General features: G+C 38.7%; 2 protein-coding genes across 8 annotated transcripts in view; one reads left to right on the forward strand and one right to left on the reverse strand.

The window, feature by feature from the left end:
- The window catches only part of PGM3 (phosphoglucomutase 3), a 28986-nt gene extending 15616 nt beyond the window's left edge, over positions 1-13370 (forward strand). For 2 of the 3 annotated variants that reach the window (XM_030799101.1, XM_030799102.1), the window contains 5 exons: positions 2267-2365; positions 3842-3955; positions 6242-6364; positions 7788-7961; positions 8933-13370. In XM_030799101.1, the coding sequence (XP_030654961.1) occupies positions 2267-2365; positions 3842-3955; positions 6242-6364; positions 7788-7961; positions 8933-9022 (600 nt within the window). In that variant the 3' untranslated portion in view covers positions 9023-13370. The remainder of the gene's footprint in view (positions 1-2266; positions 2366-3841; positions 3956-6241; positions 6365-7787; positions 7962-8932) is intronic. The other variant, XM_003258279.2, reaches the window with a different exon arrangement.
- The window catches only part of DOP1A (DOP1 leucine zipper like protein A), a 105396-nt gene continuing 95121 nt past the window's right edge, over positions 9782-20056 (reverse strand). For 3 of the 5 annotated variants that reach the window (XM_012497037.2, XM_030799096.1, XM_030799100.1), the window contains 4 exons: positions 18326-18490; positions 15318-15447; positions 13520-13579; positions 9783-10390 (listed from right to left, as the gene is read on the reverse strand). In XM_012497037.2, the coding sequence (XP_012352491.2) occupies positions 10085-10390; positions 13520-13579; positions 15318-15447; positions 18326-18490 (661 nt within the window). In that variant the 3' untranslated portion in view covers positions 9783-10084. Of the gene's footprint in view, positions 10391-13519; positions 13580-15317; positions 15448-18325; positions 18491-20056 lie in introns of all 5 variants that reach the window. The other 2 variants (XM_030799097.1, XM_030799098.1) reach the window with 1 other exon arrangement.

Raw genomic sequence — 20056 nt, forward strand, 5'->3', positions numbered from 1 at the left:
TTCAGGACTGTTGTGATAGGTACAGGGACTAATGTGATGGAGTTTTGCAGTGGTAGGAGAAAGACTGGGCTCAACTCCAAATATAGTAAGGAAAAGTGGGGCTTTATGGCCAAGGAGCAGGGTGTGTGGGGGGTGGGTGGTGGTCAGTGGATGAAAAATTACCGAGAGGAAGCATGAGGGTAAGTGGGTGGTATTTTGGCTAAACTGATCTAACAGGACTTGGGCTGAAGGTAGGCCAGGGTGGTCACATATTACCTAGGGGATGGTGGACAATGAGAACTCAGATCAGATGTCAAGAGTGGTCATATATCAGGATGAGGGATTCTCGCTAAGCTCACTTAGCATGACTCTTATTAAAATCGGGCTATTGGAAGATGTGCCTAAGGACAAGCCTAGTCAGGCCCACCTAAGCCTGACTCAAGTTTGGTCAAGGAGATAATTTTTGTCATTAGCCATCTTTTATCTTAGGAAATTGGATTGGAATGTGTCTGCTTGGCTATATTAAAGGGTGAGCGTTTATCTTTGCTATCTCTTAGCAAATTAGCCTATGATTGAACATCAGTTTGGCTTAATACTTATTCAGTAATAAAACTATGTCTTGCCCTTCTTTTTTTTTGGAGAGGTTTTCTGGGGTGGTGGGAGATTCTAATTATTTCCCCGGTGTCCACCAGATGACCACCCTTGGCACCACACTACTTGCTCGGAGAGTTACCAGGGTTCATGGACAAAACTGGAAGCCTGTTTGCCTATACTTTCTCATTAACGAGAAGTTTTCCAACTTTTTTGTACCTCGTTCTGGCATTTATACTAGTTTTAGTTACCTTTCCATTCTCCAGAAAGCAGGAATTATAAAGTCAGATTCCTGCAGGATTTGGACAGGTAAAGTGAATGAAAGCAGCAGGGGGCTAAAAACAGGACAGTATGTGCCAGCTGATGTCAACTGTAGTCACACTCTTCAAGAGAAGCAGGAATCTGAATTTTCATGTGATTTTCCTACTTTTTAAAAAAGAAACAGTGGCTGGGCAAAAAGAAATATATCTTGAGGCTGCTGGTTTATGACTGATTTTAATATATGGTTATAATAAGCTCATTCAAGGGATTTCCATCTGGGGCCCATTTGCCTGCCTTTTACAGGGATTGGGTTATTTCACAGTACTTGGGTTATTGTTTTAGGATTTTCATTTTCTGTCTTAAAAATTTATTACAGATAAAATAACCTAGTTTAAGAAACTGTTACTTCTCAACTCACTGTCTTCCAGATGAAATATTTTTAGCCCTTGCCATTCCTGAGGTCTCCTACATCCAATCTAATGCTGATCTTTCTTTTGCGGTTTTTCTACTATCAATCTTTCCTTAACCATTCTTAAAGCTCTCTCAGATCCATCCATCCATGACTTTCCCTATTCACTGTTGCTGATCCAGCCACTGTTTCTTACTGGGATTAGTCCTAGAAGCGTCTTCGTTCCATTTCTTTTTTTTTTTTTTTTTTGCTACGGAGTCTTGCTCTTTCGCCCAGACCGGACTGCAGTGGCGCTATCTTGGCTCACTGCAAGCTCCGCCTCCTGGGTTCACGCCATTCTCCAGCCTCAGCCTCCTGAGTAGCTGGGATTACAGGCGCCCGCCACCGCGGCCAGCTAATTTTTTGTATTTTTAGTGCAGACGGGGTTTCACCGTGTTAGCCAAGATGGTCTCGATCTCCTGACCTCGTGATCCACCCGCCTCGGCCTCCCAAAGTGCTTCCTCATTCCATTTCTTAACCTTCTAATTGAACTTGCTGATATTTGTAAACAAAGTTTCATTGGAATTGAGCTATGTTGATTTGTTTATGTATGGTCTGTGGCTGCTTTTGCACTGTAATGGCAGAGTAATGGCGACAGAGACCACATGGCCTGCAAAGCCTAAAATATTTACTGTCTGGCCTGTTACAGAAAAAGCTTGCAATTCTGCTCTAAGCTATTCTCCATACTGTAGCTAAACAGCTTTCTAAAACAGTTAGGTCATGTCACGCCCCCACTTGTAATCTTTCTTGTCTTATAAGGAGACCCTCATCTGTCTCACCGTGCTTTACCTTTGGCTGTGTGCTTCCACAGTGTGTTCATGCTTCCATTGTATACATACCATTTTGTATTTTAATGCTTAATCGACTTCCTCACTGGACTCGGCCCCAGTACGTTTTGTTCCCCTTTGTATCTCTGGGATACTAGGTATGCAAGAAACATTTGACATCTGAGTAATTGCTGTATTTCTTTAAATGCATGTGTTATAGGTACCTGTCTGTTGCACTAAGACTGGTGTAAAACATTTGCACCACAAGGCTCAAGAGTTTGACATTGGAGTTTATTTTGAAGCAAATGGGCATGGCACTGTAAGTTCTTTTAATTACTGTTGGCCTTAGCTGGTACTTTTCTTTATGATGAGACTTCTGTATCTGGGAGGTAATAATAGGTAATATTGTACTTTGTCGAAATAATTAGATGTGACAAAAAGACCCTTTGGTTATCTTATATACTGATGTATTATGAAACTGTGATTCTCTTTTACATGGTAATGATTCTTCTTTGAATGTGAGGAGATATAATAAGGTGTTTTGAATAGTTTTTTAAAATTTACAGTTCTTAATTTTGTAATAAGCATGTTGTCTATGCATTTTCCGGCTGGCTATAGGAGGGGAAAAGAAAAATTCAGTCGCTATGGTGAATTGCAAAGTGTTGGAAAGTTGATAATTAGTAAGAAATGAAAATGAATTTAAGGTTAACTAGTGATAGGCATAAAATGTTTCAATTTACATTTTACATAAAATTACATTTTAAAGTGTATAATTTAGTTTGTTGTAGATTCATAATGTTCAGAATATTTTTAAAATGTTTTTATACTCATCTCATTTAATGAATGCACTTGAGGTGGCTATCAGAACATTTGAATCTAAGCCAAATCATTTTCCTCATTAATTTAAAATTGGCTTTTGGAGGGCATAAATATAAAAAGGGGAAAAATAAGTTCCTACAAAATGCAATTAAGATACAACTTTAGTGATCGAATGGAGAAGTTGGTAAATTATTTTCTGAAGGGTAGACAGTAAATATTTTTGGATTTTCAGGCCATAAGGTCTCTGTTACAGTTGCTGAACTCTGCTGATCTAGCTTAAATGAATCTGTGGTTGTGTTCCAGTAAAACTTTACAAAAACCGGTGACTAGCCTGTGCCTTATTTTATCAAGAAAAATGTATTTCATGAAGTAATTGAGCATAGTATGCTAATCTTGCTCAGTATTAGGCCTCTAGAAGGCAATAAAAAAAGATGGGTATTTCCAAATGAGGTAAGACTCTTGAGGAGCATGATGAATTATATATTGTAATGACTATCCATGACATTAGTTGCCATATTTTGATGAATACTATGAACTCTTAATTTTGCCTAGCTCATCCCCTTAAGTTTTAGAATAAAACTGTACTAGCTGCAATGAATTATATCCTTCAAAGTAAAAAGGATACAGACAGGCTCTAAGTAACCTGGTTGCACAGAAATGATTTAGCTGGTTAAAGGAAACACATGAACTTACTGTGTGTGTTCGCCTCTTGTCAAGGTGGTATTTTCTTTGTAATCAGATGTTTAAATTTTTATAACCAGTTATATAATCCACAAATAAAATTTTTCCCCTAGTACTATCCTCTGGGTTTTAATGTGATCTTACATTAATTTCATACATTTTAAGGCTGCCACTATTTTTCCCCTCAGTTTCTGCAGATTAACTAGGAGGGAAAAGTGGGTTAGCTAGAATAATAGTACTTATGACTAGGTTTTGGATAGTGTTTTGAGACTGATTTTATATGCTTTTGCTGCAGGCACTGTTTAGTACAGCTGTTGAAATGAAGATAAAACAATCAGCAGAACAATTGGAAGATAAGAAAAGAAAAGCTGCTAAGATGCTTGAAAACATTATTGACTTGTTTAACCAGGTCAGAACTGATGGGGTAGTGGACTCTTGGTTACCTTTACATTATTGAGAAGATGGACAGAACAGAGTGTGGGTGCATGCAGAATTAAAGTGGAGACGTCCTGGCCTGCCGGCTTCCTTCCAATAGTGGTATATTCAGTTGAGATTTATAATGAAATGGAATGAGAGAACATTTTTTAATATGCTTCCCTTCCCCTACATCTTATGATGGAAATTTTCAAGTATATTGGGTAGCTTCTACTTAGGATTACAGATTCAGCTGCTCAGTGTATATATATATATTACTAATTTTTTTTTAACCAAACCTCGAGGAAATTAAGTAAAAATAACTGGTTGTCAGGCTGGGCACGGTGGCTCATGCCTGTAATCCCAGCACTTTGGGAGGCCAAGGAGGGCGGATCATGAGGTCGAGACCATCCTGGCTAACAGGATGAAACCTCGTCTCTACTAAAAATACAAAAAATTAGCTGGGCATGGTGGCGGGCACCTGTAGTCCCAGCTACTCGGGAGGCTGAGGCAGGAGCATGGTGTGAACCCGGGAGGCAGAGCTTGCAGTGAGCCGAGATCATGCCACTGCACTCCAGCCTGGGCGACAGAGCGAGACTCTGTCTCAAAAACAAACAAAGAAAAAAATAACTGGTTGTCTCATTGACAAAGGACATACATGTGGGTTAGTTGGGGTTGGAGTGTCGTTTGGCTATGAAAAAGCAGTACTCAGGGTAGAGGAAAGTGATTCAATTATTTGAGTGAGTGTCTTGTACACATTGGACACTTTATGTACCTTACTGTGTAATCCTTACAGTAACACAGGGAGAGGTGTTACTGTAATTTCCATTTTATAAGTGAAGAAACAGATCTATCTTCAGTTATACCTTATACCAAAGCTCATATTTCTCCGTTTTACCTTGATGCTTTCTATCATTGTGGGGTTAATATCTCAAAAGGGATCTAATTATAAAGAAAAATGAGTGTGGAATGTTAGGCTGAGCCTTAGAGTTAGCCAGTCTAATTTCATTTTGTAGATAAGGAGTACTAAAGGCAAGTTTCTCAAGAGCTAGTTTCAGTATTGTTATACCTTTCATTGTCTTCCATGGAGATCTTCACCTCATTGTTCATATTTATCCATCCACAAAAACACTTCATTTAAACATGCTGCATGTGAGAAAGCACATGATATAGGCTGAGTATCCCTTATCCAAAATGCGTGGGACTAGAAGTGTTTGGGTTCCAGATTCACTGGATTTTGGGATATTTGCATATATATAATGTGACATCTTGGGGATGGCACTCAAGTAGAAAACACTAAATTCTTTTGTTTCATGTATGTTACATAAGATTAAAGGTGGTTTTATAGAATACTGTAAATTTAGTGCATGAAACAAAGTTTGTGTCTACTGAACCATCAGAAAGCAAAGGTGTCACTCTCTCAGCCGCCCATTGGACAATCTTTGGTTGTTTGGCATCACCATCATTCCTGACTCTGAATTTATATGCTATCAATAAGCAATCTTTTTTTACACTTATTCACACACAAGTATTTTAATAGTAAAAAATATGATACATATCTGGCATGCATGGAAATGATATATCACAGCTGAAGGAGGCTGAGAGGGTCTTTTTCCCTTTGGGATGCTGAATGAACTGTAGGCCTGCCTTTAGTGGGTTTTCTGTTGTTGTTGTTTTGTTTTGAGATGGAGTCTCGCTCTGTCGCCCAGGCTGGAGTGCAGTGGCACAATCTTGGCTCACTACAACCTCTGCCTCCTGGGCTCAAGCAACTCTCCTGCCTCGGCCTCCCGAGTAGATGGGATTACAGGCACCCACTACCACACCTAGCTCATTTTTGTATTTTTAGTAGAGATGGAGTTTTACCATGTTGGCCAGGCTGGTTTCAAATTCCTGACAGTGACGTCAGGAGTGCATTTGTTTTTTATTAAGAGACAAGGTCTTGCTATGTTGCTGAGGCTGGAGTGCATTGGCTGTTCACAGGCATTATCACAGCACACTGTAGCCTCAAACTCCTAGCTTCAAGTAATCATCCCATCTCAGCCTCTCCTGAGTTGCTGGGACTGTGGGTGTATGCCACCACCCCTGGCCGTTGTATACCCACATTTTGACCTGTCACAGGAGGCCAGGTGTGGAATTTTTCACTTGTGATTATTTTGGCACTCAGCATGTTTCAGATTCAGGATGTTCAACCTGTACTGTGATTGGTTTTCTAAGAAAAAACATCCATTTCCAAGATTTGCTTGTGTTAAGTGGTTTCTTCCATTTGTTTCCCCATTTGCAGGCAGCTGGTGATGCTATTTCTGACATGCTGGTGATTGAGGCAATCTTGGCTCTGAAGGGCTTGACTGTACAACAGTGGGATGCGCTCTATACAGATCTTCCAAACAGACAACTTAAAGTTCAGGTGTGAGAGAAACTTTAACTTTTCTGAATATTAGCTAAGTAAAACCTATTATCCCAATTCTCACTATATCTCACTGAGAAGTGTTTCCTATTTCATTCTGTACATACACACATGATACACAGAAAATAAGGCCTTGTGGGCCAGGTGCAGTGGCTCGTGGCTCATGCCTATAATCCCAGCACTCTGGGAGGCCAGAGTGGGAGGATCATGAGGTCAAGGGATTGAGACCAGCCTGGCCAACATGGTAAAACCCTGTCTCTACTAAAAATACAAAAATTAGCTGGGCATGCTGGCGCACACCTGTAGTCCCAGCTACTCGGGAGGCTGAGGCAGGAGAATTGCTTGAACCTGGGAGGCAGAGGTTGCAGTAAGCCGAGATCATACCGTTGCACTCTGGCCTGGTGACAGAGCGAGACTCTGTCTCAAAAAAAAAAAAGGCCTTATGATATCTAACTGTATTCTCTTACAGCTGAAAAAAAAATTATAGAATAACTAAGTTCATTTACTTAACATTCTATTGTTTGAGAAGTATTTGGTTTCCAACTTTATTATATAATAAATATGAATGACTGCATCACTTTTTTAAAGAGATTTTATTATGGAGAATTAAAAATCGATATAAATGTAGAGAAACAACATAATGAACTTTTGTGTACCCAGCTTCAACAGATTTCAGTTATTGCCCTATACATTCTTCATACCCCCTTCCAATACTCTTTTGTATATTTTATTTAGAGACGAGAGCTCACTATGTTGCCCAGGCTGGTCTTGAACTCCTGAGCTCAGATGATCCTTCTCCCTTGGCCTCCCAAAGTGCTAGGATTACAGGTGTGAGCCACTGCACCTGGCCCCAACATTATTTTGAAGCAAAACTCAGATCCCCTGTCATTTCAAGTGAAAGTACTTACTCAGCATTATGTTTAGTTCACAGAGTACTTCCTGAGGGAGAGAATTCAGATAAATTGCTAATTGATTTCTGTACATGTTTATGCCATTTTACACATTCACCAACAGAATTTGTGAAAGACAGTTGGAGGTACTAAAGCCACAGTTCACAGAAATGGCTGTTGATTGTTCAGATTATTTTTGGCATGTTTAAGAGATTCTTACCGGTCTTCTTATATAATGGGCTACCACTTATCCTGTTCTTATGTGTGATATGGGACTTAAAATCATACCGTATTTACTGGCCATTATCTTAGTGGTAACTAAGCATTTGTGGAAATATTTTTTGCCAAAAGTAATTCTTTATAGACTGAAGAAAAAGAGAAAAGTTGTACAAATGTTGAAATTAATTCCCCTGACCTTGGAGAAACAGAAGTTTTAATGTAATTTTAAATTTAGTCTGGCACTTTTCGTAGAATGTATGTGGTTAAGCTTCTGAAAGGCAGGGTCATAACAAATGTGAAATGCTCGCACTTAGGTTGCAGACAGGAGAGTTATTAGCACGACCAATGCTGAAAGACAAGCAGTTACACCCCCAGGATTACAGGAGGCAATCGATGACCTGGTGAAGAAGTACAAGCTTTCTCGAGCTTTTGTCCGGCCCTCTGGCACAGAAGATGTCATCCGAGTATACGCAGAAGCAGACTCACAAGTGAGCGCTGGGAGAGTTCTACTGAAAAAGAGCCCAACGTCAGGTGATGGGGAGGCAAACTGTTTTCATAGCTTTTAGAATCTCACTATGGTGATTAAGGCTTTATTTTGTTGAGCCTTTTAGGTTCACATTAGGACTACAAAATTATTTTCACCAGCAGTAATTATACAATTTAACAAAATTAGACCCACTTAGTTTATTTCCCCAAATATTTTTGACTTATTCTAGACTTCCTCAAAGTGTCATATTTTTAACCATGGCAGGAATAACTAATAAATACTCAGTTTATGCACTATAAGGTAGATGATCCTTTTCTTTTAAAAATATAATCTTGTGACATGAAAACAACCAGCTTTGTAGTTCATTTCTAAGTCAACTGATAGCATTCTGGACTCTTGGTTTGTTTTTCAAAATATTTCCTTTAAATGACAGCCTTACTCTGTGCCTGTTTCCCTGATAGCGGTCAAGACTTGTGGTCTGGATTTTTATTTGGCCTCTTCACATACTCCTTAAAGTGTCTGCAAAGCCAGGGCAGAGTACAGTGAGTGCGCTGAACAGGGAATCAGGAGGAGACATTTGGCAGCTTTCTTGCAGAAGCTTAAGCCATCTCAGAGTCTAATGAATATCCATGATGGATGAGGAGATGGCAACAGAGGTGGTAATACTTACTATTAGGCCAATTGTGGACTAAGGTTTTATTGAATTTTTTCAGTTGTGGAATGAGAGCTATTTTTATAATCTGAATTGATTAAAAACTTACCTTATTTAGAAGCATTTGGTCTGTTTTCCATTTATTTAAGGGCTTTGGAATTTGTTACTGAAAGATGAAAAAAGGTTTTCATTAGAATTTGTTAGTGAAACAAAATCAAGAATCACCCCTCTCTTCCCCAGAGTTCCAAGTAACATGGTCTTCCCCATGTTAGACACATGCTATGTCTTTCTCATCTAATCTCTTTTAATGTAATTTGCAGGAAAGTGCAGATCACCTTGCACATGAAGTGAGCTTGGCAGTATTTCAGCTGGCTGGAGGAATTGGAGAAAGACCCCAACCAGGTTTCTGAAGATAATTTTCATATTCCTGAGAAACTGGACTTTTTACAAGTCTTTACAAAACTGTCAATAATAATGGCAATACTAAGAGATTTATAATCATAATGTTTACAATGCAGCCTACTGGATTGTCTCTAGATCTGTTTTTCTTAAACACTACCAGAATAATTCTTTATAAGTAGGTAAGCCTTACACTTGTTGAAGAAATTTACCTCTAATTTCAGTCTCACTAATGTAAAATACTGGGACTTAAGTATACAATTCAATCACTAACTGTACAGTTTTATGTGGGGAACAATTCATGCAGGCTACTGGAAAATTAAATCTTATTACCAACTCCTCGTGATATCTTTGCCATCACCATCACATGAGCAAGATGATGTTTTGCAGCATTCCTGATACAAATGGAGATGGCAGAGAAGACTTTATACAACCAGTTTTTCCATTGCAGAGTCTTAAGAAAGATTATTAGATGACTTACCTATATGACTAATGCCATCAGGAACTCAGAGGTATGAATAGGGGGTTGTCCATCCCTCTTCTATACTGAGGTGGAGAAGCTCGTGCAATACTTATAAGGATGCATGGTCCAGCCTTCAGTTATTCTTCACTGCTCTTGGTGGAGGTATGTGGGAGAAAAACTAATTATAATACGTTTCCCAGCCTCTGATGGAGAAGGAACACCACTCTGATACCAGAACATGGTTAATAAGGAAAAGAGAAAAATCCCCAACCAACCAATCTTAATTAAACCAAGCCTGAAACCAATGGAAAAAAAAATGGGTAGTGTATATTTTGCAGGTTTAAGACAACTCAGGACAATAAAAACAATGGACTTTACATGTGTATATATATAGCTCTCTTAGGCACCATAATCAGTATGAGCCAACAATATTTACACTTGATTCAGGCCACATTCAGACATTTGCTCTTATATACAAATATTTAAATTAAATACAACCTGAAATGTGTTCTGTTACATACAAAAAAGGAAAAACTATACAACGCAGAGCAGTGTGTGTGTTTTAAATAATTACATTTACATGTAAGCTAAATGGAACCACCAGTGCTGCTCAAGTTTTTATCATCCCTTCCAGAAAATCTTTTTCTACCATCTCTTCTATTTTTTGCCTGGCTTTGCTGGAACATGGTTTGTGGTTCTCCAGTTTCATGTCCTTATTAGGGAAGGCATTTGAGTAGAGGATAGGACTCCCTGAGTGTCCTCCACATCGGCTTGTGACTTTGCTGTTGAAGACTTGACTGAGCACAGTGAAGAACGGCAGAAGCTGCTCCATACTGCGCACAGTGCCGATGGTGAGCAGCAAGTGCCCTGGCTCCCAGCCCAGTGTTCTCCCTGAGTTGTCTTCCTCTGGATTTTTCTGCAGAAAACAAAACGTGAACTGGTGTCAATACAACAGACAATGTGGTATGTTAGAAAAATTAAAAAGATATGAACTTTGGCAATTGGTCAAGAAATGAATACAAATGACATGAAGTTTCTACTCCTGACCTGATCAAAACCCTTGGTGCTTCTGAGACCTTTTACTGCCATTTGTTAGTTTTATATGGAGCAGTCTAACACTGTAGGAATAGTTCCTAACTAGAATGCGCAGATAAGCTTAGTTAACAGAAATAGCTTTAAACAGGAATAGAGTCAAACATAAAAGTTTTATGTTGTGCTTTGTATTTACTCAAAAAGCTCCCAGGTTTCTGAACCCTCACTACTGTTAACCAAGGACTGGGTCACAAAATTACTACAAAAAAAAGGAACAAAGTGTTTTATACATTTCATAATATATCCCCTTTTATTATAATTAGTTAATTCCCTTTTATCTAAATGGCCTAAATTTGCCATGATGGTGGCAGTGTCCAGAGTGAATAATTACTGTCAGTACTGCACCACAGAGAAAGGAAGGGGTCCCTCAGGAGAGACACTGCTGTCTCCTTCTGGGTTGTGCTAAACAACACAGGGAGGAAAGCTGGACCTGGAGTCAAAGGAATTGAGTTAGTGTGCTGGCTCTGCCATACTTACGGCATCCTTGGGCAAGATACACAAAGGTTCCTCACTTATAAAATGGGACAGTCTAAAACTACCTTTTAGTAGAGAAGTCAAATGAGAAGGTATGTGAAAACACTGTCAACTAAATATAAAGACAAATAATTTGTGTATTAAGAGGCTAGTTTGAGAAGCCACCTGAATTACACAAACACAGCTACAGACATTCTGTCTAGAGAAAGACATGAGAGAACTGAGGTTGGTTGAACTTGGGCAGAATCACAGATACAATACCACACTAAACAAAGATAATGAAAATAAGCAATGAACTAGACGGAAGAAATCATGAAGACTTAAGCAGAATTACAATCTGTCATATTAACAAATGGAGTTTTTGCCTTCTAAGATCAGATGTTGCTCAGAAACTTTCATTGTTTACCTAATAATTTAATATCACTAGTTTCCTAGTGGTTCAAGCAGATGCAAAATCCAGCTTATTTTCTTCTATGTGCTCTCAAGCTTATTGCTTATTTTAAAGTAAAATCCTGAAAAAGGAAAATATTACGTTGGTACAAACGTAATTGTGGTTTTTGCATTGTTGAAATTTGCCGTTTTATATTGGAATACATTCTTAAATAAATGTGGTTATGTTATACATCATTTTAAGCACATTTCTCACTTTTTTTTTTTGCTAATGACTTATTACTTGCTGTTTATTTTAGACTATGGAAATGATGTTAGACAAAAATCAAATTTAGCGATTTTCTGAGTTCAAAATAGGTTATAAAGCAGCAGAGACAACATGCAACATCAACAATGCATTTGGCCCAGGAACTGCTAATGGAGATACAGTGCCGTGATGGTTCAACAAGTTTTGCAAAGGAGACTAGAGCCTTGAAGATGAGGAGTGCAGTGGCCAGTCATCGGAAATTGATAATGACCACTTGAGAGCATCATCGAAGCTGATCCTCCTACAACTATAAGAGAGCTGCCCAAGAACTCAATGTTGACCATTTTATGGTCGTTCAGCATTTGAGGCAAATTGGAAAGGTGAAAAAGCTCAATAAATGGGTGCCTCATGAGCTGAGTGAAAAATAAAATCATCATTTTGAAGTATCATCTTCTTTATGCAACAATGAACCATTTCTCGATCGGATTGTGACGTGTGCCAAAAGGTGGATTTTATACGACAACTGGTGATGACCAGCTCAGTGTGGCTGGACTGAGAAGAAGCTCCAAAGCACTTCCCAAAGCCAAACTTGCTCCAAAAAATGGTCATGGTCATTGTCTGGTGGTTTCCTGCTGCTGCTCTGATCCACTAGAGCTTTCTGAATCCAGGTGAAACCATTACATCTGATAAGTATGCTCAGCAAATCAATGAGATGCACCAGAAACTGCAATGCCTGCACCCGGCATTGGCCACCAGAAAGGGCCCAATGCTTTTCCACGATAACACTGGGCCGCACATCGCACAACCAACGCTTCGCAAGTTGAACTAATTGGGCTATGAAGTTTTGCCTCATCTGCCATATTCACCTGACCTCTTGCCAACAAACTACCACTTCTTTAGGTATCTCAGCAACGTTTTGCAGGGAAATCGCTTCCACAACTAGCAGGATGCAGAAAATGCTTTCCAAGAGTTCGTCAAATTTGGAAGCATGGATTTTTATGCTACAGGAATAAACAAACTTATTTCTCATTGGCAAAAATGTGTTGATTGTAATGGTTCCTACTTTGATTAATAAAGATATGTCTGAATCTAGTTACAATGACTTAAAATTCATGGTCCCAAACCGCAATTACTTTTGCTTGCACCAAACTAAAAATATGTTAAAATGGAAGAGTCCAGGAGCAAACCAAGAAAAGATCACCTACTTCTTCATCTCTGGTCAAAAACAAACCAAAAAACTTAACAGCTATCACTTAAGTTTGCTTCCTAGCAATTATTTAGCTTCCAGTCTAGATTATAGGATATATAAAACTTTCTTTCTCAACTATGACACTGGCACCAATGAGAGTCCTGTGACTGACTTTCACATTTCCACCATTACTCAATTACTGGTACCATACCACCTCTAATCCCCTAAATCAAACTGCAATTCAACAATAAAGGGCGTACAGACATGACTTTGTCCTGAAGGAAAATGAATATCCTTGTACCCTCTATATAGCCAACTTCCACATGTAAGAGAACTATGGGGTAACCTTTTGTTTATATTCCCACCAAGATGAGCCTTTAAGAGAGGGACTTTTATTAAACTCTTGACCAAGAAGAATACACTTGATTCAGAGTTTCTGATGCTCTTAATCAGAACTATATGTATTGTTTCAATATTAAATAAAGTCAAACGTTTCCATACAAATGATTTCTCCTTTGACTTCACCAGTCTAAACTTGAAAAAAGACTTCCTGTTTACCTCCCTTGTACTTGTTGACATTCAGACCTGGGTTTGTGTCTCAGTATTTGGCAACTTTTGCTGCCATAGCATAAGCATGAAACAGCCACCCTCACCTGATGCTTGGCCATCTCCAATCCCTCCAAAATCACTGTCTTAAAGTCCTCCTCCTTGTCCTGTGGAAGGAAAGAGGAGAACTCACAGCCTTTGTTCCAGTGAAAAGTATGCTTGGCCATGAAGACCTTGTTTAAGGTGATTTGGATGGGAAGATGCCTTTCAATCAAAATAGTTTTCTTATTCTGTGGGACAAATTTTGGGCAAACGACTGTCATATTTATTATTTAGATAAAGGAGAGGGGTCTTACAAAAATTCTCATTACTAATGAAATGCAGGCATAACAGAAAAGGACATGTGCCTGGGGTCATATTTGCTTCTGGATTTGTCATGATTACTTGCCCAAACTCTGAGATATCAAAGTGAAAGTACCAAAGTCCTACCCTGAACTCAGGACCCAGCTTACATCCTCATCTCTGTCCTTTTATTAAGCCCCTACAGAAGCAACTAGGAATTTAAGTCAAGTTTTCTCATGTAAATTCCTTCCAGCAAAACCTCTTTAATCACTTTCTTCATTCCATTTCTATAGTTATGGAATTCAGTTTAAGAGCTGCTGCCTGATTAGGAGGACTCCAGAAGACTGGAAAATTTCTGAGCACTCAAAGCACACACTGCATACTAGATCTCACCAAACAACCTAGATCACTCCCAAATTGTACAATTTGATTTTGAAATTTGTTCAATGTAAAAGAAAGTTTGACAAAAGGTTAATAACAAAGGCCCAATGGTGAGCATACCAGTTTCATTGCTGGTAGGTTCTTGGGCAAAGATCTGTAATAAATTAGCATGACGCATACTGAAAGATAAAAAGTATGTAAGACACAATATTTTACAAATTTTATTTTCCTACACTTTTTAATGGTATATGTTCTAAGTAAATTCCCACTTTTCCCCTTAAATAATTTATCTAAGAAGATGCTTTATTTTAGAGTCATAAAGCCAGTTTAATTCTGAGCACTGTTTTAAAAACTGCACGTGGGGGGGTCTTGCAATCTGTACTCAGCATTATCACTGTGAACTACAAAAAGGAAAATATCTCATGTTAAGGGCAAGAACTGTTTTGTGAAACTTTAGATTCGGTTATATAGCTGTACTGGATCAGGATAAGGAACACATTTCTGAATGTAGGTTATAATCAAAAAGTGAAAAATACTTAGAAAATGAATTCTAGCATATATATTTTATTTCATATAAACAGAATGAATGCTAATGATTATTTCCTTTATTCTGATCGAGGTCTAGCTCATTCCATTTCAATGACATCTGACTCATATTTTACAAATTTAAAATGTATAATCTTCTTACCCGTTGATTAGTTCTGTTGAAACAACTCTGACAGGTTCTAAATATTCCTTTTGTATTGCATTTTTCTCAATCAACTCATACTTTTGTTTCTCATCATGGCATTAAGATGAACATTATATTACATTCTCAAGTTTTTGACACGAAGACTGTTCAGGACCACAGTCTTAAATACTCACATGTATGGTTCCAAGGTTTTTATTTTCTTTTTTGAGGGGAAAATATTTTAAGGTAGATGTTATTAATGTACAAAAGCCTTCCTTTTTCTTCTCTTTAAAAAAAATGAATAACCACATATTCCTTTAAAATACATATGATATGTTTTCTAATGTCTGGAAATATGAGGCTTATGGACATTAACTCTCAAAACTGGGGACTTGTTTTCAAAATAGCTCAACTTGATAACGTTCTCAGTTTCCCAGGAAGTATTTAATGAATACCTCACTAATGCAACATGTAGTGATGTAAAACAAAACAATCACAAAAGAATGCGATACCTTTGCTCTTTTCCGAAGAAGTTTTGCTAGTCGTACCACGTAAGGTTTAAATTCTCGTTGATGTATACCCTGCCTTCTGACTTCCAAACCTGAATCATCTGAGGCTTCTGGAATGAAGGCCCATCGGTACCTATATATAGAATGACATCAGCATCAGTAAGACAGACTTTGTGCCATCTAAGATTAGGCCACATAATGTAGTAGAAAGATCACGACCCCACTGCTTATAAAAATTCAAATGCCAGATGTGCCACTCGTAGCCTTGTCACTTTGGGTATGTTTCTTAACCTCTCTGAGCCTTCATCAGTAAATAAAGATACTATTAACTACCTCATAAGGGTGTAAGGAATAAATATGAAAACTTGTAAAGTACTCATCGTTACTTTTTTCATGAGTCCAAAGCGAGTACTCAACAAATGTTTCTTTTCTCATTAGCGAATAGGCATAAGGTTCTTAAAAGGAAAATGTTTTTATTTAGCTTATCTCTTTGTACTGTAACATAACAGTCTGACAGAGACTTGATTTTTGAACATATAATTGGCCAAATGTTCCCTAGTTGCACAGTAAAGGAGTAAAAAATTGAATGAATTTAAGAAAACTAAGTAGGGCTTTTTTTGCACTTCTCTTGTATTTTTGTTTGTAATTTTGTCTTTCATAAGTAAGTAAAAGTAATATCCGACCATGGGAAAAATTCCAACAGTATAAATGGGCATACCAAAGAAAGGTAGTCTCCCCTCCCCGCATAGGATCCATCAATGATGTCAGCTTCGAAAGTCCCTCCAGAGAGTTTATGCCCAAAAGAGTACATATTCACACAACCAACCCTCTCCTTTAAAAAAACATGATCGCTGCCTGTTTTGATTTAATTATACATGTAGGATATATATTTTGATATAATTTATTTGATATTAATTCCATATCTTGGAGACAATTCTGCATCATATAAAACTTCATTCTTTTTAACAGCAACATAGTAGTACACCACGGCCAATGGCCTAGATTGTCCAATTTCTTGCACTTACAAAGTACCACAATGGATACCCTTATGTAATGCTTATTTATTTTTGTGCACATCTGAGAATATAGAGACAGGATAAATCCTTGGGTGTAGCAGAATTATAGGCTTAAAGATAATACATATTTTAAATTTTGGTAAATATAACCTCTGAACAATTGGACAATATCAGTGTATACTTCCAACAAGAATAAGAATGCTTCTGTTACTAAAAATAAAAGGAAAGCAACTTTCAGATCTTTACCATTCTGATGGTTATCTATAATTTTAATAGGAAACTGAGGAGAACAACTGAGCAGCTTTTCCTATGTTTAGAAACCATCCTATAAATTATTAACTGTCTTGCTCATTGGCCCATTTTTCTACCAGGTTATTTTTATACATTACACATTTTAGACTTTTGTCATATACATTGAAAATATCTTTTGCCAATTCATTGCTATCTTTCGAACTTTATAGTACCTTTTAGTTACATGGATACTTTTAAATTTATATACAGTAAACTTATCAAATATTTTGAACTTTCCAAATATGGATCATGCTAAGATATTACTCTTTCAAGATAATTAAAATATTCACATTTTCTACTTTATAGATTTTTATTTTTAGAAAGATGTAAGTTTTTAAAAAACTAATTAATATAACGGCATATTTCCTTCCCTTTTGTAGTAACATCTTGACAAGTAAAGAGGATAAACTTATTTTGGTTCTTGTCATGGAAGATAAAAAGTCAGTATCATGAGCACACTATTTCATGTCTCTCCAAAAGCACCACAGAATAGTTATCACTTTTGTGAAGGTAAGTGTCTTGGTTAATATTAGCCACTTTCCTACAATTCTGTTTAGTATTCTTTTCTGGACTTCCTTAGGAGTAACATCTGTGTAACAGATACCCAACAACTGAAATTCATCAAAAAGTAGATATATATATGGTTTTCAAGTAGAAGAGAAAATTAAAGGAACTAGAATGACTCTAAAAGTAATTTCTAGTTCTTACCATTAAGTTTAATGAAAAGTAAGCTTGTAAAATAGCAAATTTTGGAGCATGTCCAAATAAAAAAGAGAAAAAGCTCCGTAGCGTACTCTTTATCCTATTATTTCCATTCCAGAAGAAAAATAAGACACAATATAATAATACATATTTGATCTTATGGATAAATTCTCATATTACCTTAACTACATTTTGATAAAACAATCTTACATAGCTTGCCCATTGTTTTTAAAATTTATATATGAAAAACCATAATTAAATATTTTTGCCACTTATGAAGAAGGCATTGTGAGCATTTGCTTTTATCAACTTTTCCCCTATTCCTTTCAGTTCAATTCATTATCATCTAAGATAAAACTGCCTCCTTCATTCTAGTCTTGCCCATCTCCAGTCCATTCTCCACACTACATAGCCAAAATAAGCATTCTAAAATTCAAGCCTAATAACATCACTTCTTTCCTTAGCTGTCCAAGTTCTCTAACACAGCTTACAAGGTCTTACAGGGTTTAATCCCTTTCCAGCTTCTTCTCAACATTCTGCTCCAGCAATACCAATCTCTCCACACTTCAGACGTATCACGTCTGCAGCTGCCTCTGTCTTCACTCTCCCAGCTGTCATTCTTCACCACCTCAGGTTAAGACTCCCCTCAGGGCCTGCTCTGACCTTCAGAGCTAGTAGGGATCTCTGCTATGTGGCCTCAGTGTGTCTTGTACATGAGCCACCATAGTGTCAGTATGTCTCCTTCCCTGGACTTGAAGCATGTGAGTTATGTACCCCATTGTCTCACATCTGGAGGTACTCAATCTGTTGACTGAATAGTCTGTTGATATATCCACATTGACCATTTACTTCCAGTAACTGCTGTGCCAAAAGAATTACATTTTAGTAAAAATTAGGAATATTTCAACTTACACAAAAAACTTTTTAATTAGTCATAGATGTCAGTGACCAAAGCAAATGCACTTTCAAAAATATCCATTTAATATCCTTGCTTTTACTTACATCTGAAACTGAGGAAGGTTTTCAGAGGGCAGTGCGAGAGCCAAATCCAAAAATTTGCAAGCAGAGAGATAGAGGTTTAACCACCGCTGGCTGTTATATGAAGTAGAGAAGCCATTACCTCCTGTGTACGTTGTCTCCAGACCAGCCACAGAGGGCCCTGAAGTCCTGTAAGCAGGAGACAGTGCTGTCAGCAGCTGGACCCATTTACTCACAGGAATTCCTGGAAAGATCTAAAAGTTCCAGCTAATATTTTTCATAATCATCCTGAGATAAATGTGCCAGTAATTGCTAAGTAAGGTCATGATGAAATGTCACCGTTTTCAAATAAAAAATTCACTTTTCTTCTTTAAGAATGCAAAAACAGTATATAGACTGGGTGCAGTGGCTTATGCCTGTAGTCCCAGCATTTTGGGATGCCAAGGCGGGTGGAATATTTGAGCCCAGGAATTTGAGACCAGCCTGGGCAACAGGATGAAACCCTGTCTCTACAAAAAATACCAAAAAAAAAAAAAAAAAAAAAAAAACCCAGCCAGGCATGGTGGCACACACCCGTGGTCTCAGCTGTTCAGGAGGCAGAGGTTGGGGAATCACCTGAGTCTGGGAGGTCAAGGCTACAATGAGCCAGGATCACACCACTGCATTCCAGCCTGGGTGAAAAGAGTGAGACCCTGTCTAAAAAAAGTAGTACATAACTTATATTACATTCAAGAAATATAAAAATAAAAACTGTAAAAGCGAGAAACTTCTTTACTAAGTTTCTGCAAAGATGAGAAAGTTCTCTATAATAATAAACAGTTATTAGTACAGGAGATGAAATCCTTTTTATAAATCTACTACTGAAGAAGAAAATATATTCAAGAAACTTGGTCTTAAAGGAACTTTTTAATTTATAAATTTGTGTAAATAAAAAATTGTATTTAGTCATACATTAATAAACTGCCTCTATTAAAAAGAATGAAAGTACATTAAATTGGGACCATCTGGAAGATCTGCACATATGGATAGCCTGGTTCCAGGTTACCTACTGAGAGGTGACAGCATGCTTGCAGTCCTCACAGCCCTAGCTCACTCTCGGTGCCTCCTCTGCCTGGGCTCCCACTTCAGCAGCACCTGAGGAGCCCTTTAGCCCACCGCTGCACTGTGGGAGCCCCTTTCTGGGCTGGCCAAGGCCAGAGCTGGCTCCCTCAGCTTGCAGGGAGGTGTGGGGGGAGAGGCGCGAGCAGGAACCGGGGCTGCGCGCGGCGCCTGCAGGCTGGCTGGAGTTCCGGGTGGGCGTGGGCTTGGCAGGCCCGCATTCGGAGCAGCCGGCCTGGCTCTGCCAGCCCTGCTGGCCCTGGTCAATGAGGGGCTTAGCACCCAGGCCAGTGGCTGTGGAAGGTGTACTGGGTCCCCCAGCAGTGCCAGCCCACTGGCGCTGTGCTCAATTTCTCACCGGGCCTTAGCTGCCTTCCCACAGGGCAGGGCTCGGGACCTGCAGCCCACCATGCCTGAGCCTCCCACCCCCTCCATGGGCTCCTGTGCAGCCCGAACCTCCCCGACGAGCGCCACCCCCTGCTCCACGGCGCCCAGTCCCATCGACCACCCAAGGGCTGAGGAGTATGAGCGCAGGGCGCGGGACTGGCAGGCAGCTCCACCTGCAGCCCCGGTGCAGGATCCACTGGGTGAAGCCAGCTGGGCTCCTGAGTCTGGTGGAGACGTGGAGAACCTTTATGTCTAGCTCAGGGATTGTAA

The sequence above is a fragment of the Nomascus leucogenys genome, chromosome 18 (assembly GCF_006542625.1).
Source record: "Nomascus leucogenys isolate Asia chromosome 18, Asia_NLE_v1, whole genome shotgun sequence".
NCBI classification, from domain to species: domain Eukaryota; kingdom Metazoa; phylum Chordata; class Mammalia; order Primates; family Hylobatidae; genus Nomascus; species Nomascus leucogenys.